Source organism: Papio anubis, chromosome X (genome assembly GCF_008728515.1).
Source record: "Papio anubis isolate 15944 chromosome X, Panubis1.0, whole genome shotgun sequence".
Classification (NCBI taxonomy): Eukaryota; Metazoa; Chordata; class Mammalia; order Primates; family Cercopithecidae; genus Papio; species Papio anubis.
The window spans coordinates 46,856,024-46,875,816 of record NC_044996.1 but is presented as its reverse complement, the minus strand read 5'-3'; the positions used below and the strand labels follow the sequence as shown (position 1 = coordinate 46,875,816).

General features: G+C 34.0%; 1 protein-coding gene across 3 annotated transcripts in view; it reads left to right on the top strand.

Moving 5' to 3' along the window:
• RADX (RPA1 related single stranded DNA binding protein, X-linked) overlaps window positions 1-19,793 on the top strand; it is a 74,849-nt gene that overhangs the window by 11,204 nt on the left and 43,852 nt on the right. Inside the window, exons 3-10 of one of the 3 annotated variants that reach the window (XM_003918086.4) lie at window positions 2,516-2,708; window positions 10,832-10,940; window positions 11,142-11,233; window positions 11,340-11,462; window positions 14,741-14,845; window positions 15,964-16,128; window positions 17,427-17,587; window positions 18,457-18,626. In XM_003918086.4, coding sequence (XP_003918135.1) covers window positions 2,516-2,708; window positions 10,832-10,940; window positions 11,142-11,233; window positions 11,340-11,462; window positions 14,741-14,845; window positions 15,964-16,128; window positions 17,427-17,587; window positions 18,457-18,626 — 1,118 coding nt within the window. The remainder of the gene's footprint in view (window positions 1-2,515; window positions 2,709-10,831; window positions 10,941-11,141; window positions 11,234-11,339; window positions 11,463-14,740; window positions 14,846-15,963; window positions 16,129-17,426; window positions 17,588-18,456; window positions 18,627-19,793) is intronic. The other 2 variants (XM_003918087.4, XM_031660638.1) reach the window with 2 other exon arrangements.

Below are 19,793 nucleotides of genomic sequence, written 5' to 3'. Positions count from 1 at the left end.
TTTATTTCCCTGATCCAGGTGGTCTCCTTCCCACCTTTTTATTTTCCTTCAACTTTTTCTTCTCACCTGTACTTTCTGCACCAACATATAAACATACTCTAGTCTCCCATTTAAAAAAGAAAAGAAAATAGTCTCCCTTGGCCTTATGACTCTTCTATTCCCTATCTTTCTCTTCAGGTAAGCTTCTTGAAGAAGTAGTCTACACTAGATGTTTTTACTGTCTTGCCTACCATTTCTCAACACAATTATCTTGGCTTTTTTCCTTAGCTTATCTTTCACTAGTAACTCTAATTGTCAAATCTGTGTGATACTTCTTTATTGTCTTTACTCTCTGTGCCGTATAATGCTCATGAGCTCTACTTTCTTGATATGTTTGTGTTCTATATTTGTCTTACTTAATATTATATTGTATTTTCCTATGATATCAAGAACTATTTTAGATGTTTCATTTAACTTTTATTATAAAAGTTATACATGCTTATTGTAGGGAATGTGGAAAATGTAGAAAGCTGTTTGAAGATCTTACCACTCAGAGAGAGCCACTGTTAACATGATGTGTTTTATTCTCTTTCTTGTGTGTGTGTAAATCACATATATACACATATATAAGCATATCATATATACATACACATATCATATTCTATTTAATCATATATATCACATATATGTGCATATGTGTATATATTATATATTTCATGTGACTGTCATATATCACATTAAATTATCTTACAAAATGAGTACCGTATTGTGCATACAATTTTGTATTATTTAACATTTTCTTAAATATTTTCTCATATCACTAAAAATTCTTCATTCATATTTTACAGTTATATATTTTTAGCACATTATATCATAAATTATTCAGTAATTCCCTGATAGTTTTTTGCCTTCTCATTGTTGCAATACTTTCCTCCCTTATTTGTTGCCTTCCTACCTCCTTGTGTCTCCATCATTTCGTCCTTGCTTGCCTCTCCAGTCTCATCTCTTCCTGAGCTCTCTATGCCTCATACTAACCAAACTGCCCTACCTGGAATTTTCTAACGGTAGCCAATTGTTTTCTACCTTTCATACCTCTGCTCATGTTGTTTCTTCTGCCTAGAATCCTCTTCCTCTCAATTCTCGTCAGATTGGCAAAGCCATCTTTAAGATTCAGTTCAGTGCTTACCTCTGATTTAAGTCTTTCCATGTATACCCATATGCCTAGTCACTGGGAGAATCAACTACATGCTACTCAGGACCCCACTATATGCCCTTACATAGGTCTATCAGAGCGTGCATAACCCAGTTACACATACCTGTTTGCTAATCTTACTCTACTGTGACCTCCCTGACTGTAGGGAAGAAGTATCTAATAGTGCTTAAGAGTGCATGCCCTGTAGTCATATGAACTGAATTCAAGTTTCAGCTCTGTTTACCACTTCTTACCTTTATAATGTAGGGAAAATTATTTATTCTTTTAAAGCCTCAGTTTACTCATCTGTAAAATAGGGATACTAATTGTACTTACCTTACAGGGTTGATGTGAGGATTGAATTAGTTAATATAAGTAAAGGATTTACCTATGTTCCAGGCACATAGAAAGTCCTATATATATATATTTTAGCTATTATTATTAGGGGCAGTGTTTGATTCATCTCTTCATTCCAGGGTCTAACATAATGTCTGGAATATAGATTCAGTGAATGTTTAATGAATAAAAGAATGAATTACCCAAAATGTATATTCATCATTTAGAGAAAGGGTCTGAGAATATAACATCATTATTTAAGAAGAAATTAAGAATTAGAAAACACTTTACAGACTGCCATTTAGGCAGAACTGAAGTTGTCTGTCACTGTATTTTAATACTGAGAAATACTCCATCAAATACTTTCTACCTCAATAGATTTCTCTATTTTAACTATACTCAGAGTCAGCAAGAATGCATACTTGTTTTAACATTCCCCCTTCTGCTAGCATAATTTCTCAATTAGTATCTCAGAAATGATTTCCATGTCTTATGTTCCAGTCTCAGATATTGCTATAAATAAATTAATGTAACCAGGGCATTGATGGCGTCGTGCCCACTCAATTATATGTCTATCTAAAGTTCTCAAATATAAATATCAAGGCCGTCCAACAGTTCAGATAACCAAGAATGATGTCAAAATTTTCATGTAAAACTTCTAATATGTGATTTGTCTCATTCATTTGTCAAATGTATTGTGGGATCACTCTGTGTAAGGCACCATGCTAAATATTATGGAAGAATCAAATATAAATAAGGTTTGGCCTGTGCCCTCAGAGTTTACAGTCTCACAGTAAGTTAGTAGTATATTTAGTACTTCCATTGGTCTGGTGGCACTCTCTTTAGATTATCAATATTAACAGAATTGACAACTGAATCATTATTAATAAACAATTAAAATTTAAATGTTTTTTTCATCACTCTAAATGATCACAAATAATATGTTATGTATTATCTGTATAGATAAAAGTGACAAATATGTATGTGCTTTAATCATTTTCTTTCTAGACCTTTTTGGAAGTTGCTGACAGTTCAGGCACAGTGTCAGTGATTATGTGGAATGCCCTGTGTCCTGAGTGGTATAAAAGTTTGCGGGTTGGTTTAGTTCTTCTGCTTCAAGACTATTCTGTTAAAAAGAGTTATCCATTCAGAATACAGCCTGTCCCCGTGGATCCACAGATCAAACTAATTTCTACAATGGGTTAAGTATTCAATGAATTTGTTGTCTTATCACTGTTTTGTTTATATAAATTGGCAACGTACCGTATTAGGAAAAAAGATCATAAAAATTACTGAAGCTGTTAGAACCTATGAAACCTTTACATTTCTTTGTCCATAAAATTTTCAAGCAATCACATAACCTAATAAATATACCTATTTATTATTTCATTTATTAAGAGAAATTATCTGAGATATTTATTGTTGATTGAAGAATGAGCTCCACTTGGGTTGTACTTATTTTGTTTTATTTTAATTTTGATCATAAAATATTAAGTTAATGTTGAATATATTTTGCAGTTACTAGGAGGTGCTATCTAAAAAGGACTTCTGTTAACTTTTTGAAATAATTTCAGACTTACATAACAGTTGAAAGAATGGTATAGAGAACTCCCATATACTCTTTATCCATATTCAACAATTACCAACATTTACCTTTGCCTTATCATTATATATCTCTTTTCATACATATACACATCTTTACACACACACACACATACACACGTATGTATGTATACATATTCCTTGTGATCCAGTAAGAGAAAGTGGCAGTCATCATACATATCCCTTTAAGCCTAAACACTTCACTAGTATTTCAGCATGTATTTTCTAATAACAAGTGCATTCTATTACATAATCTGAGTATAATTACCAAAATCAGGAAATTTAAAATTGATACAATACTAATATCTAACCTATAGTCAGTATTCAAACTTTGCCAATTGCTGCAATTTTGAAAGGGCTTTTCCTAACTAGTATTGATATATTGACATCACAAATATTTTTGGACCATTAAAATTAATGTATTAAATAATTGTTTTTAGATATGACTGTGATTTTTTTCACTTTCATTTGTAAGAATTGTAGATTAAATATTGTTTTTGGTTTATAATACCTTTATTCTGAACCTGAGTTTCTGTGTATTCTGAATTCCCCAGCTAATCCATTAAGCTTAATTACTTAGAGAATATTCAGGTAAAGGTAGCAGTTGTTAATTGTTTTCTTAAACTTGTGTTTATTTGCAAAAACCTTATATGATTATTTATTAAAATCTTAAGCATCTTGCAGACATTGGTCAGATCTTGCTAGATGAAGAAGTTATTACTTAGGTAGTCTGGTACACATAGTCTATTACCTCATTAATTTTTGCTATAGAAAGGTGAGAAACTAAACTGAGAGAGATACTGTGACTTACTAAGAAAACACAATATAAGGAGTAAGGAAAGGATCCAGTTTCAGCTTTCTACTTATGGCTAGCCAATTTTCCCAGCACTATTTATTAAATAGGGAATCCTTTCCCCATTTCTTGTTTCTCTCATGTTTGTCAAAGATCAGATGGCTGCAGATGTGTGGTATTATTTCTGAGGACTCTGTTCTGTTCCATTGGTCTATATCTCTGTTTTGGTACCAGTACCATGCTGTTTTAGTTACTGTAGCCTTGTAGTATAGTTTGGAGGGGGGAGGGATTACATCAGGAGTTATACCTGATGTAAATGACGAGTTGATGGGTGCTGACGAGTTGATGGGTGCAGCACAGCAACATGGCACAAGTATACATATGTAACAAACCTGCACGTTATGCACATGTACCCTAGAACTTAAAGTATAATAATAATAAAAAAATAAATTTAAAAAAAAAAAATAAATAAATAAAAATAAAAAATAAAAGAAAACACAATAAAAGTTGGCAAGAGGACACTGATTTACAGCATGCTACCTCTGCTATATAGAATTATAGGACCAGATTTTCATAATGGAAACTCTCTAAGGTATGAGAAACTATGCTTTCAAGTAAGTGATTGCAGATACAGAAATTATTTTTTTAACGATAGCCTTGGTGATAATATATTTAAAATGTACCTTTTGGTCTTTAAAACAGTTTTACTTCTAATTAATGTTAGCCTTGGTGATAATATATTTAAAATGTACCTTTTGGTCTTTAAAACAGTTTTACTTCTTATTAATGTTAGCAGCAGTCTCTATTTTCTCCCTTATATTTTTGATAAGTAACAGGACTTTTGCCCTCTTTTTTTAGGAAGCAATAGACTATTTCTGTAAAGCGCCAAGTAGTAAATATTTTAGGCTTTGCAGGCCATTTGGTCTCTGTTTCAGCTTCTCAGCTCTGCCTTTGTAGACTGAAGGCAGCCATATGTATGTAAAGGAATGGATATGGCAATATTCCAATAAATATTTATTTACAAAAGCTTGCAGCCATCTGCAGCCTGTAGTTTGCCTAGCCTACATGTATAAGTAGATTACAACTCTGGCTGTATATTGGAATCACTTGGGGAGCTTTAAAGAGCCACTGGTCCCCATCCTCAGAGATTCTGATTTAATTACTCTGAGAATGGGACCATGGCATTGCTCTGGGTTTAAATCTCCTCAGCTGATCCCAAAGGTACAGTCAAGGTTGGGAACTACGGCTTTACGATCTTTAAAAATTACCTGCATGAAACTAACTAATGATCTTTTTATCCTAGCATTTTCTTTATTTTTAATTGACAAATAATAATTAAATATATTTAGGGGGTGTAGTGTGATGTTTTGATCTGTGTATATACATTGTAGAAAGACTCAATCAACATATCCATCACCTTACCAAATTATCACTGTTTTCTGGTGAGAACATTAAAAATCTATTAGCAATTTTGAAATATATAATACATTATTATTAACTGTAGTCACTATCCAATGCGATAGATCCCTAAGACATTCCTGCAGTCTGACTGAAATTTTGTACCCTGTGATCAACATCTCGCTTTTCCCTATCCCTCCCCACTTGCTCCCCAGCCTCTGGTAACCATCTTTCTACTCTCTGTTTCTATGAGATTGACTTTTTTAGATTCTTGGAGAACATTATGCTAATTGAAATAAGCCAGGCATAGACTGGGCGCAGTGGCTCACGCCTATAATCCCAGAACTTTGGGAGGTCGAGGCAGGCAGATCACAATATCAGGAGATCGAGACCATCCTGGCTAACACGGTGAAACCCCATCTCTACAAAAAATACAAAAAATAAGCCAGGCATGGTGGCGGGCGCCTGTAGTCCCAGCTACTCAGGAGGCTGAGGCAGGAGAATGGCATGAACCCGGGAGGCGGAGTTTGCAGTGAGCCAAGATCGCGCCACTGCACTCTAGCCTGGGTGACAGAGCAAAAATATCCCCCCAAAACAACACACAGGGGAGAAAAAAAGAAAAAACAAAAAAAAAAAAAAAAAAAAAAAAAAAAAAAAAAAAAAAAAAAAAAGCCAGGCACAGAAAGACAAATACTATAAGATCTAACTCATAAGTGGAATCTGCAAAGCTGATCCCATAGAAACAGAGTAGAAAGGTGACTATCTTTTTTATTGTTTTTTGTTTGTTTGTTTGTTTGTTTGTTTGTTTTGAGACAGAGTCTCACTTTGTCACGCAGGCTGGAGTGCAGTGGCACAATCTCGGCTCACTGCAACCTCCACCTCCTGAGTTCCAGCGATTCTCCTGCCTCAGCCTCTCAGGTAGCTGGGATTACAGGCACACGCCATCAAGCCCAGCTAGTTTTTGTATTTTTGGTAGAGATGGGGTTTCACCATGTTGGCCAGACTGGACTTGAACTCCTGACCTCAAGTGATCTACCTACCTCGGCCTCTGAAAATGCTAGGATTACATGTGTGAGCCACCACGCCTGGCCGGGAGGTGATTAATTATCTTTTAAAGAGAAAAAAAAAGCCGTTCTGTAAATCATGTTAGGCACAGGAGAAGCAAAAGTAAGTAATATACAGTTCTACCCTTAAAAATTAGTCTAATGGGGTGATAGCTATGTAAGATAAACAAATTATAGTGAAACGAAAGGCTAATGACATAAACGACATTAAAAATGTAATAGACAAAAAGGATAAGGAAATGAATAAAAATGTAATTGAAGAAAGAATGGACAGTAAAGTAGGAGAATGTGTTGCATGGGAAAAGTGTTAAGCAGAGGTTAGGAAAAATACCAGTGTAGTTTAAATGTTCTGAGCATTATAAATGAGAAACAGTATATAGTGGGAGGAGAGTTGGTCAGTAAAGGTGGTACCGTCACTGTCTTCTAGGTGTTCATGTTGGAAGAAAACTACTGGGATCATTTATCTTGGTTTATTTTTCATATTTCCCACACATAGTTCCAAGTTAGAAGAACTAAGATGTGGTTTTTTTTTTTGTTTTTGTTTTTGTTTTTTGAGACAGAGTCTCACTATGTCACCCCGGCTGGAGTGCCATGGCACAATCTCCGCTCACTGCAACCTCCACCTCCTGGGTTCAAGTGATTCTCCTGCCCAAGTAGCTGGGATTACAGGCGCCCACCACCATGCCAGGCTAATTTGAGTATTTTTAGTAAAGACAGGGTTTTGCCATATTGGCCAGACAGGTCTTGAACTCCTGACCTCAAGTGATGCACCTGCCTCGGTCTCCCAAAGTGCTGGTAATATAGGCATAAGCCACTGCACCTGGCCAATGTAATTTTTTTAAAAGACTGAATAAATGGAAATCTATAAAGATGGAAATTGTATTGCAAAACAAAGAATATATTATTTGCTGGATATGTATGGCTTTGTATATTGACATTTTGTGTATTATTCTGTATACCTTTTACAAAATAGTATGTAGCTGGCATACACAAATAATACACTCTTTAAAATCTTGAAATTTTCAGACTGTATTACACAATGCATATTGATTGGATGATAGCAACAAGCATTTTTTATTTTGGCGGGCAGGGGCTATTTCTTTAATTAGGAACCCTAGCATTTTAGAGCTGGAAGGGACCTTGAATATAATTAAGTGATACTATGACAATGAAAGTACTTTGGAATATGCAAACTATGATGCAAGGTAATATTACATAATACAAACTTTGCTTGCTTATATATGAATAGACTGAAACTTATAAAGGTAAAGTGAATATTTCCTTTCACATGACTAGTAATAGGCAGAAATAGAAATCAAATATCTTTATCCTGGTTTAAGCTTTGTTTGCTACACAGAAAGTTCTTAGAAAAATGTAACTAACCAAGAAGAGAAAAGCCCAAATAGCTTTATAACTATTAAAGGAATTGAATCAGAGGTTTAAAATTTTCCCACAAAGAAAATATCAGGCACACATCATATTATAGAGAAATTCTACCAAACATTTAGGGAATATATCATTCTAGACATATTCCAGAGACTAGACTAGAAAGTATATTCTCAAACTCACTTTTTGCTGCCAATATAACCGTGATAATCAAAACCAAACAAAAATAGTATGAAGGAGAAAAATTATATGTCAGCTTCAGCCACTAACATATAAACATATATAGAGATATTCTGAATGGAATATTGGCAAACTGCATCATGTGTTAAAAAAATTAAGTTCACATACTGTGACTAGGTTGCATTTTTCCTCAGCAATGCAAAATTGGTTTTACATATAAAAATCTGTGTCACCCACTACTTTTACAAATTAGATAATGAGCATTGTAATAGATACACAAAAAACTTTTGTTAAAATTTTATAACCATTCATTAATTCAAAAAAGAAAATAGCAAGAGAAGCAACCTTCCTTAAACTAAGTAAGGGCGCTGAGCATGGTGGCTCATGCCTGTAATTCCAGCACTTTGGGAGGCCAAGGCAGGAAGATCACTTGAAGTCAGGAGTTTGAGACCAGCCTGTGCAACATAGTGAGACCCTGTCTCTACAAATAAAAATAAAAAAATAGCCAGGTGTGGTGGCATGCACCTGTAGTCCTGGCTACTCAGGAGGCTGAGGAGAGAGGATTGCTTGAGCCGAGGATTGAGGCTTCAATGAGCCATGATTTTACCACTGCATTCCAGCCTGGGCGACAGAGCAATACTATTAAAAAAAAAAAAAAAAAAAAAAACCTAATAATGGGTATTTGCAAAATCAAAACCAAACGGCAAACACAATTCTTAATGAGGAAAAGTTAGATACATTCCTTTATAAAATGGGGAAAATGGATGTCTCCTATTATTACTATTTCTATTTAATGTTGTACTGGCTGTCCTAGCCAGTGTGAGAAGACAAAATGAATTAAAAGTATAAAGGTTTTAAAGAAAAACACAAGATTCTTATTACTCGCAAATTAAATTTTCTACAGAGAAAACTAAAGTAACACAAAGTATTAAAAATAATAGAATTTATTATCCTTACCAAACTAATGCAGGAACAGAAAACCAAATACCACATGTTCTCACTTACAAGTGGGAGCTAAATGATAACACAAAGAGGGGAACAGCACACACTGTGGCCTACTTGAAAGTGGAGGGTGGGAGGAGGGAGAGGATCAGAAAAAATAACTATCGAGTACTAGGCTTAGTACCTGGGTGACAAAATAATCTGTACACCAAACCCCTGCGACATGAGTTTAACTATATAATAAACCCGCACATATGCCCCTGAACCTAAAATAATAGTTTTTAAAAATAATGAAATATTGGCAAAGCTACAAAAGAAGTCAACTGATTTTGTATATTCCAATAATAAAGAGTTAGAAATTGTAATTTGAAAACATCATTGACATTGTCAACAATAACTATAAGATGTCTAGAAATAAATATAAGAGAAGATGTGTAAGACCTGTGTGAAGATGATTATGACACATTATTGGAAGACATTAAGAAAGCCTTAAATAAATAAGTAGAGATAAATAAACTGGGTAAAGATTGTATTTGCCACTACATAATCAATGAAGAATTAATATCCAACATATAAACAACTCTTGCAAATAAATTTTTAAAAGACAATTCAACAATTCAGTAGAACAATGGGCAAAAGACCAAGGCATTTCACAGAAGAGAATGCATATATGAACCGTAAGTACATGAAATGTTGTTCAATATGATTAGTAATAAGGGAAGTACAAAATAGGATCACAACAAATTGTCATATCACTAGATTGACCAAAAGTACTAAATTTGACCATGTGCAGTGGCTCACACCTGAGACCCAAGTGCTCTGGGAGACTGATTCTGGAGGATGCCTTGAGGCCAGGAGTTCAAGATCAGCCTGGGCAACATAATAAGACCTCTCCATCTCTACCAAAATTTTTTTTAAAAAATTAGCTGGACATGATGATTCTAGCTACTCAGGAGGCTAAGGCAGGAGGATTGCTTGAGCTCAGGAGTTCAAGGCTGCAGTGAGCCATGATTGTATGATTGTGCCACTACACTCCAGCCTGGGCAACAGAGTAAGACCCTGTCAAAAAAGAAAGAGAAAGAAAGAGAGAGAAGGAAGGAAGGAGCGAGAGAAAGAAAGAAAAAGAAAAGAAAGAAAGAAAGAAAGAAAAGAAAGAAAGAAAGAAAGAAAGAAAGAAAGAAAAGAAAGAAAAAAGAAAGAAAGAAAAGAAAGAGAAAGAAAGCTGACAATACCAAGGTTTGGAGAGGATGTGTATCAATGGGAATTTTTACACATTGCTGGTAGAAACACAAATAGGCTCATTACTTAAAATGATTAGGGATTATGCTATAAAGCTGAACATTTACATATCATATAATCCAGCATTTCTACACCTACATATAATACCTTAGAAAAATACTTGCCTGTGTGCACAGGGAGGCATATACAAAAATTTTTTAACAACCCTATGTATAATAGTAAAAACCTGGAAATAATCCAGATGTCCATTAACACAATAATGGATAAATAAATTTTAGTTAATAAATTGTAGTATATTAACACACTGGAACATTATTCAGCTGTGGAAATGACAAGAAAACTGCTATGAATTTTATTAATATAATGCTGAGTGAAAAAAGTAGTCATAAAATACCAAATATAATTTCACTCATATAAAGTTCAAAAACAAAGCCAAATAGCATTTTGTCTGGGCAAAAACACGTAAGTGATAAAACCCTTTTTATGTTAAAGAAATGATAGAACACAAAGTTCTCAAAGTGTGGTTAAACTTTTTAAACTGTGGTGGAGAGATAAGGAGATGTGATAATGGAGGTAGAAGAACATTGATAATAATCTAGTTCTTGAGTTTAGTGGTGAGTTCAAAATGTTCAGTCTACTATTTTGCTGTTTAATATATATACATGTGTATTCTTTGGTGTGTATTAAATAGCATATTAAAGTAATATATTTGTTTTTCAGAAATCTGCCTGAATCTTCGAGATCCCCCAACAAATATAATTATCATTCCAGAAAAGCAGGTGAAACCAGAATGGAGACTGCCAAAGTTAAATCACCGATTTACCACAAGGTAAAATAGTTTCTTGCAAAATGTCTTAAATATTAATCTTCAGTCTTGGTTACTGAAAAACAATGCATTATAATGTGCTCAAAATGTACCCAGAATTAGGCTATAGCAATTATGTAGATATACATTTTCAAAATAATAATTGTAGAATGCTTTTTCACTGTTTAAAAATAAAATATTAATGTAGTGATTTTACTTTTTTAGGTCAGAACTGGATGATATGCCAGAAAATTGCATCTGTGATGTTATTGGCCTTTTAGTTTTTGTAGGAAGGGTCCAGCGGTCAAAAAAGAAAGGTAAGCTTTTAAAATTGAAAATCATAAAAAGTATTTCAGTGAATAATTTTGTGTTCATATGTATATAACAGTTACCTTCATTTATTTTAATATTCTATCCATATAGAAAACCGTGAAGATTTTTGGTCATATCGCTGGATTCACATTGCTGATGGTACTTCAGAGCAACCATTTATAGTGGAACTGTTTTCAACATCGCAACCAGAAATCTTTGAAAATATTTACCCAAGTAAGCAATTTTTAATATTTTTATTCTATGTTTGGAAGTAGGAGAATTAACTTTAAAAAAAAATAGAGTAAACTGACTTACAGAAGTAGCGTGACATTCGGTTGGCAAATTCAAGCAGTCTGACAGCATGTTTAAATCTTTTCTATATTAATATCGTATTTGGTATTAGAGACATTAACCACCCGTTGGTTGTCTATTCAGAATTAACTTGGGATTGAAACCAGTTTTTCAGAAAACAGGTCCTCTTATCAATTCTCATTGTAAAAATTCCACACATTAAAAAATCCTTAAATTTCAGTGAGACTAAAACATAGGCAGTCAATTCCCTTTGTATACATTTGGAAATTGATTATGTAGACCCCGTTAAAGACATTGAAGACTTATATAGCATTAATTGGTAGATGATTGGTGGACTATGTAATTACATAATGACAATTGTAAGTATGATTCCAGTTGAATATTAAGTTAATATTAAGTTGGTGGTGTTATTTATACTGGCTGGTCAATATTTTACTTTGGTTTACTTTGGCATTGACTTTCTTCCCTGGATTCATTCAGATATAAAAGTATTTTTTCCACTAGTTTTATTTATTTGAAATTATTTTAAGTTTGTCCTATTACATATTACATATAACAGTCTAGTCTTCAGATCTATTATGATAAGGAAAAAAGTATAATACTTTTCAATAGTTTCAGTGAATATTTCCTTATTTAAGTTTAGAATATAAAGCTATTTTAGATAGGGTATGACATTTTATTATTTTCCAAATGATTACATGAATAAACACTAATTGCTACCTGTGTTAAATGCTTGGCCAACATTTAAGAAACTCCCAATATTTACTACATATATATATATACACATATATATATATTTCTTTTTTTTTTTTTAATTTTTTGAGATGGAGTCTCACTCTGTCTCCCAGGCTAGAGTGCAGTGGCACGATCTTGGCTCACTGCAACCTCCGCCTCCCAGGTTCAAATGATTCTCTTGCCTCAGCCTCCTGAGTTCCTGGGACTGCTAGAGCACACCACCATGCCTAGCTAATTTTTATATTTTCAGTAGAGATGGGATTTCACCACTTTGGGCTGGTCTCAAACTCGACCTCAGATGATCTGCCCACCTCGGCCTCCCAAAGTGCTGGGATTACAGGCGTGAGCCACCGCACCTGGCCTACATCTATTATTATTACTACTTTTTTTAACCAGCAATAAGATAGACATTGTGGAACACCAAGAGACCTAGACATTGTATATAGGGCTGTTCTGTTGCCCCTTTATTCTCTATACAAAACAGTATTATACACCTCTGCTTTGTTAGATTCCACCCTAGGCTTGTGAGATTAAATTTTAAAAATATATCTGAACAGAACCAAACCTCACCCCAATTTATGGGGGATGAAACAGAAAGAGAGCTTTGGCCAAACCAAGGCATGGACTTCCAAAGTGAGTGGGCTATAAACTCTGATATAACTTCTTTTAGGGCATAAGTAATTGGCAGTAATGACTTCTGGTGATAATCCTATTGCCTCAATTTAGGTGGGTTTTATTGCCAGCTTCCTTTTTGTTTGTTTGTGACCACTTTAAACAACAAGCTAACAAGAATTTTGGATAAAGATTTCTCACAGAAACTTTGCCAAGCACACATATTCTATTTCTTGTGATAATGTGAAATGTATCCTTCTAAGAAACATATATACGGATCTTGGTGAGATTTATTCTAGTATAATAGTTGACAAGAGTCACAATTTATTTTTATCTTTTGACCAAGAGTGACGGAAAAAATCATTAAATTAATGGTGAGTATTAGGGGGGCTTCAGGCCTATGAAGAAGAGCATGGCTAAGAGTCTTCTGGAATAATACCAAAATTCTCTGGTAGTATGACATTTTTTTTTCCATAAGAAAAGTGAAGAACTAAGGGGAAGTAATATTGTGTGTTTACTGTGTACCAGATGCTTATAGATATTATCTCATTTTGTGCTCTCAGTTACCTTTTGAAGAGTTGATGTTGTTATAAATTTTCAGGTGAGAAAGCAAACATCCCGAGGGGTTAAGTAATTTCCTGAATTTCGTATAGCTAGAAAGCATTAGATCTGACTCTCAGATTTTCAGTGGCCATGAATTTAGAATTAGAGGTTTCTTTATTTTTTTCTAAATTTATTTTATTGCTGTAAGAACACGTAACATGAGATCTACTGGCTTGATATTTTAGAGGTTTCTTTAGTATTTCTATATCAACAACTTTAGCCATTAATATTCATATGTTTATAGTTTTTGAAATAAAGGAAAAATTAAGATAATTCTTAATATAAATTAAGATACTTCTTAGCATTTGAACAGATTTTCTTCCTTTTCATTGCTACAGAATAAAGAACTTAGTAAATATGAGATGTAGCAAATGAATTTACAGTTGTGTTCTGGAGAAATTTTTATTCTCACATGAGAACTTACTTTTGTGTGATTATAACAATTTACGTTTATTTCTTCATTTCCTAGTTTGTAAAACCGTAAGTGTTTTGACATATAATGAGTTAAAATGAAAAATAATGTTGGATTAATGAAACTATAATAATTAAATAGCCTGTTAGATAAAACCAATTGATAACTGTTGAAAGTAGTTGAAATCTGAAGATATTATACTCTCATTTTTAGATATTCTTTTTAGCCTATAATCATAGCAAGGTGAAAGGAAAATAAACAGATGATGTAAGCCCTGCCATTGGCCTTAAAATCTAATTAAGATAAATACATAAAAGATAAAAAAACACTTGCATAAGCAAATACGAATCAATAATATGTAAGCCCTATCTGGTGGAAGGAGTTAGAGTAATTCAGAGTTTAGTGTTAGATAGGGTTAATCATGGAGAGACTAAGCTTTTTTTTTCTCTGTTGGAAATCGCTGTTCACACTCAGTTGTGTGCCCAGTTAAAATGACTTGCACTCTTTATCTGTGCAACAAACAAATGACTTTAGTTACTTGCAGCTGTTGTACTTTCCGAAAAAAAGGGGCTTCTCACAAAAAGCAGACTAGTGTTAAATCCTTGTTGTTCCTAGTGTGGTCCCAGGACTGGGAGCACTAATAATTGCCTAGGAGATGATTAGAAATACAGAATCTCAGGCCCCACCCTAGACCTACTGAATCTGAATTTGCATTTTAACAATGGTACCATGTGATTTCTTTGTGCATTAAAGTTTGAGAAGCATTGTGTTAGATCCTGATCTTGTTATGTCCTATTTGAAATGGAAAAGTAATTTCATAAATATTTTTGTTTTCTAGTGGCATATTTTGTGTGTACACAGTTGAAAGTTGTCAGAAATGACAATCAAGTACCTAAACTGCTTTACCTCACCACGACAAATGAGAGTGGAGTGTTTATTACTGGTGAGTAATTTCTTTGTGTATATTATTAGAAATATATTTTCTCTTCCCTAGAATTCTTCAGTACATATTAACTTTTACATAATAACATTCAACTACAAGATAGTTTTATTTTGACTTCCTTTATTACTATAAGAGTGTTTTAGCAAAGAATTTTTGGCCTGTGAAATACGTTGCTTATGGATTACTTACAAATGAGGCAATGATTTTGTGACTCAGTGGAAAATTGCATTTATATCCTTCAGTCAACTTTAATTACCGCTTGGCATAGAATGTAGATAATCATAAATTGCTTGATAGATTGAAGACCTGGTTAGGCCTGGTTTCATAATATGGATTCTGTTAACAATATTTTAAAATTCTAAATGAAAACAAAAATGAGTGTCGATTTTCAGCCCCAAGATCTTATGTTTTATTTATATAACAAGAGAGGTCTTATTACTTGTCTGCAAGTATATTATTTTTTCCCTATTTCCTCCAATAATAGGATCAAAACATTAAAGAAAAACGTTTCCAAATGAGAGAGTGAGGAAATAGTGTGGAGTGGGGTATTTACCAGATTGTTACCATGTTGGTAATTAAGAAATGTGTTAAAAGAAGAATCCTAGGAAAGGTGTAACATACATCTTTGTCAATGCATATCTTATTTTATAAATACTATCAGATGTGAATATGGCACTTTTAAGTATGCTCTAAGAACATAAATTTAAATGCTGAGCCGTATTCATAGGACGTTTCATTCATACATGATGGCATAATTTCAGGTTAATTCGTAGTTTAAAAATTGATTATTTCAGAAGATGTCAACGATTTGGATAGTTAGAAAAATTCAAATTGTTAGTTTTTCTTCTTCCTGTGATTTTTAGCATCCTATAGCTAGCTGCAGTTTAGTCCACTTAAACTCGAATACACAGTGTGTCTGATTTCCTTCCTAGGATTTATTTACTGTCTTTGGATAATTATCTGCTACATAGTGAATAAGTGAACTTGACTGTTTTTTCTTGGTAATAAAAGAGGAATTGTTTTAATAGTAAACCGTTTTCATACAAAAATATTCATGCATATTGTTACAGTGACATTTTTATTTCTCATTTTTTATGATTTACCCTTCCCGCGAGGAGGTCATAGAGGCCAGCCGTATACGTATGATGCCAAGGTAAAAAACTTTATTCAATGGATTAGAACAAAGTCTGATTCCGGGGAACAGAAGAATATGGTTATTGGTGGATATTACCCCTATCCACCAGTGCCAGAGACATTTTCCAAGTATAGTAGTTCTATTAAAGGTACTAATGTAATTGCCAGTCCTTCTAAATGTGTTTACATTTTATACATATGGCTTATGCTATTTCAATTAGTCATCTTTATTCTTTTCTTTTATGGGAGTGAACTAAAGTTTAACAACATTCACCGATAATAGCTTTGTCTTAATGCAGATCTAAAAATACATGTCACGTATTTTCTATATAGTTTTCCCTATATCTCGCATGGTAGTTTAAAGATTAATATTTTGATTTTATCAGACTGGAAGAAAAGAGAAAACATAGAAGATAACCAACTGGAGATATAGGTTGAGTATTCCTAATCCAAAAGTCCGAAATCTGAAATGTTCTGAAACCTGAACCTTTTTGAGTACTGAAGTGACACTCAAAGAACTACCCATTGGAGCAGTTCAGATTTTGGAATTTTGCATTAGGGAAGCTGAATTGCTAAGTATAATACAAATATTCCAAACTTTAAAAAAATCAAAATCTGAAGTATTCTGGTCCTGTATATCAGAGAAGGGATGATCAGCCTATAAATATCTTGATTTAATGTCATTGAGAACACATCTGACCTTGGTGTAGATCTCAATTACTAAGATGTTCTACAGAAAGACTAAACATATCTAAAGGAGACACTGGGTAATTTGATATTTAGATACTGACAACTGTATTGTGCTACTGTGGAATGATATATATTGTGTTTAACAAAATTGAGTGCTACCTTTAAATATAAAATGATGCCAAAATAAATGAGATGCTGAATTTGGAATTGAAGTACTGATGAAAAGCCTACTATTAATATACTTTTTAGTAGAATTAATATATGACAGTTGAAAAGTTTAACACAAGCGTGTTCTTTTTAAAAAAGCTATGAGATAATTGCACGATTTTGGAAAAAAAAGAGAAACTTTAAAATGCTGACCTATCATCATTTAAATATTGGCATCCTCTTATACATCATAATGCTAACAATATGTAATAGTGTTTGAAATAATTAAAATGTGTTTTTCTATGCAGTGACTAGGCAACACTTTATAGTTTGAAATATAATATGTAAATTGCATTTAATATGCAAAATTTATTTTGCAAATGAAGGGTACAGAGAGGAAGCCTGTATTCAAATTTAACTGATAAAAGTATTTTGCCTATTTCACAAAATTATATAAAAGGATGCCAGATATAAACACAGTGTCTCACAGTTAAGTTAATGTAGTAAGTTTATAATTTTGTGTTGTGAAATTACATTGCAAATCTAATTCTTATTTTTATCATTTCAGTTCTTTAAAACTTACAATTTTCTTGGACTTACTCTTTTGCAGTTGAGTCGCTCTTGACAGCTATAAGTGAAGTCAGGAAGGAGATTGAAGACTTGCAGTATAGGGAACAAAAGCGCATTGCAATTCAGGGGATAATTACTGCTATAAAGTATATCCCCCATAGCAGTGCGACTGAAAGTGCCTCAGCATCAGAAACACTTCGGGTATGGTGCCAGAGAATTAATAGTATTTCTCTGAAAGCACTGTGATCATGATTGCAATTGGTACCTTTTACATTTTATTCAGAACTCACGTGTATTGACTCTTAATAATGTAAGCCTAAGAGAAAACATTAGGTTGGTGCAAAAGGATTTGTGGTTTTTGCCTGTAAAAGTAATGGCAAAAACCGCAATTCCTTTCGCACCAACCTAATATTTTTAGTTTTTTGTTTGTTTCCTTTTTGTGTCATTTATTTGGGGGCAGACTAGGCCAATAATGATTACAGACTCTGACATTTCCCAAGGCCCTCAAAACTTGGTATCCTGTTTTTGCACTCAGTGTAATTTGAGGCTATCATGGGTGTTTTAAATTTCTAGGTGGTATCTATGACTATATTAATTTCCTACCTTTTGTCCAGGCCAGTACTACAGGAAAGCTTTCATGGGAAGTTTTCTCTATATCTGGCATAGTAGTCTTACCCAGGTTCTATAACTCTTCTAGAATAAATAGTTTAGTATTATAGAAGACGCCAGTTCTGGAATCTCGGCCCAATCAAGACAAACAAGTTAACTCTTCCCATGAGTTTATCTTTTTAAAAACTATATCTAGGACTATTCCTATTTATATGGAAATAAGTATTTAATCCAGCTTTTCAGATAGTAGTATAAGAAGGACTTATGTTTGTCTTCCTTTTAAAAAATATTTTATTAGCAGATGGATTAGATTTAATCATTTTTATAAAAGCACTGTTATGATTGAAAAGTTTTGCCAGAACTCTTGATTATGGAAAATGAATAAACTAAAATTGTAGTCTTTTATGAGATTAATGCTTGTGAATTAGCATAAAATGTTTTCTTTAAATTATTGGTTTTAGAATGCTAACAGACCCTCGACATCTCAAGCAGCTAGAGTAGAAATTCAAGAAAGCAATGGTAAACGGCATCAAGATGATGAGCCTGTGAATTCTCAGTATTTCCAAACTACATCTACAAATTTGAGCCTCAGCAATAAAATAAGAATTCTTCAAGGCCCACATGCTAATCCGTAAGTCATTTGTATTAATTATATGTAAAGTATATTTTTTCTTTTGGTTTATCTCTACCCTGTAAAATAAGCAATTATCGTAGAAGCTGTATTAATTTGTTAGGGCCCCCATAACAAAATACCACAACTGAGTGGCTTAAACACAGAAATTTGTTGTCTCAAAGTTCTGGAGGCGCCGGGCGCGGTGGCTCACGCCTGTAATCCCAGCACTTTGGGAGGCCAAGGCGGGCGGATCACGAGGTCAGAAGATCAAGACCATCCTGGCTAACACGGTGAAACCCCGTCCCTACTAAAAATACAAAAAATTAGCCGGGCGTGGTGGCAGGCGCCTGTAGTCCCAGCTACTCGGAAGGCTGAGGCAGGAGAATGGCGTGAACCCGGGAGGCAGAGCTTGCGGTGAGCCGAGATCGCGCCATTGCACTCCAGCGTGGGCGACAGAGCGAGATTCCGTCTCAAAGGAAAAAAAAAAAAAATTCTGGAGGATAGAGTTCAAGATCAAGATGTCAACAGCATTGCTGCTCTCACGGATGCGAGAGAGAATCTGTTCAATGCCTCTCTCTTAGCCTCTTAGTGTGCTGACAATCTTTGACATTCCTTGACTTGTAGAAGCATCACCCCAATCTCTGCCTTCATATTCACATGGAGTTCTCTCTGTGTAGTGTCTGTGTCCAAATTTCGCCTTTTTCATAAGGATACCAGTCATATTGGATTAGGGGACCACCCTAATCCAGTATGACCTCATCTTTATCAGTAACATCTGCTATGACCCTATTTCCAAATAAGGTCATATTCAGAAGACCTGAGGGTTAGGACTTCATCATATGAATTTTGTGGGGACGCGACTCAACCCATAAGTCTGCCCTCTGGTCCCACAAAATTCCTGTCCTTCTCATATGCAAAATAGGTTCACCCCATCACAACATTCCCAAAAGTCTTATCCCATAGCAGCATCAATTCTAATCCAAAATCTCATCTAAATCTCATATGGATGTAATTCATCCATCCATGATCAGGCTGATTTATCCTGGGGCAAAAATTCTTCCTCATCTGTATACCTATAAAATCAAACAAGTTATCTGTCCAGAATACAGTGATGAGATAGGTATAGGATAGACACTCCCATTCTGAAAGGGAGAAATTGGAAGGAAAAGGGGGATCATGGGTCAC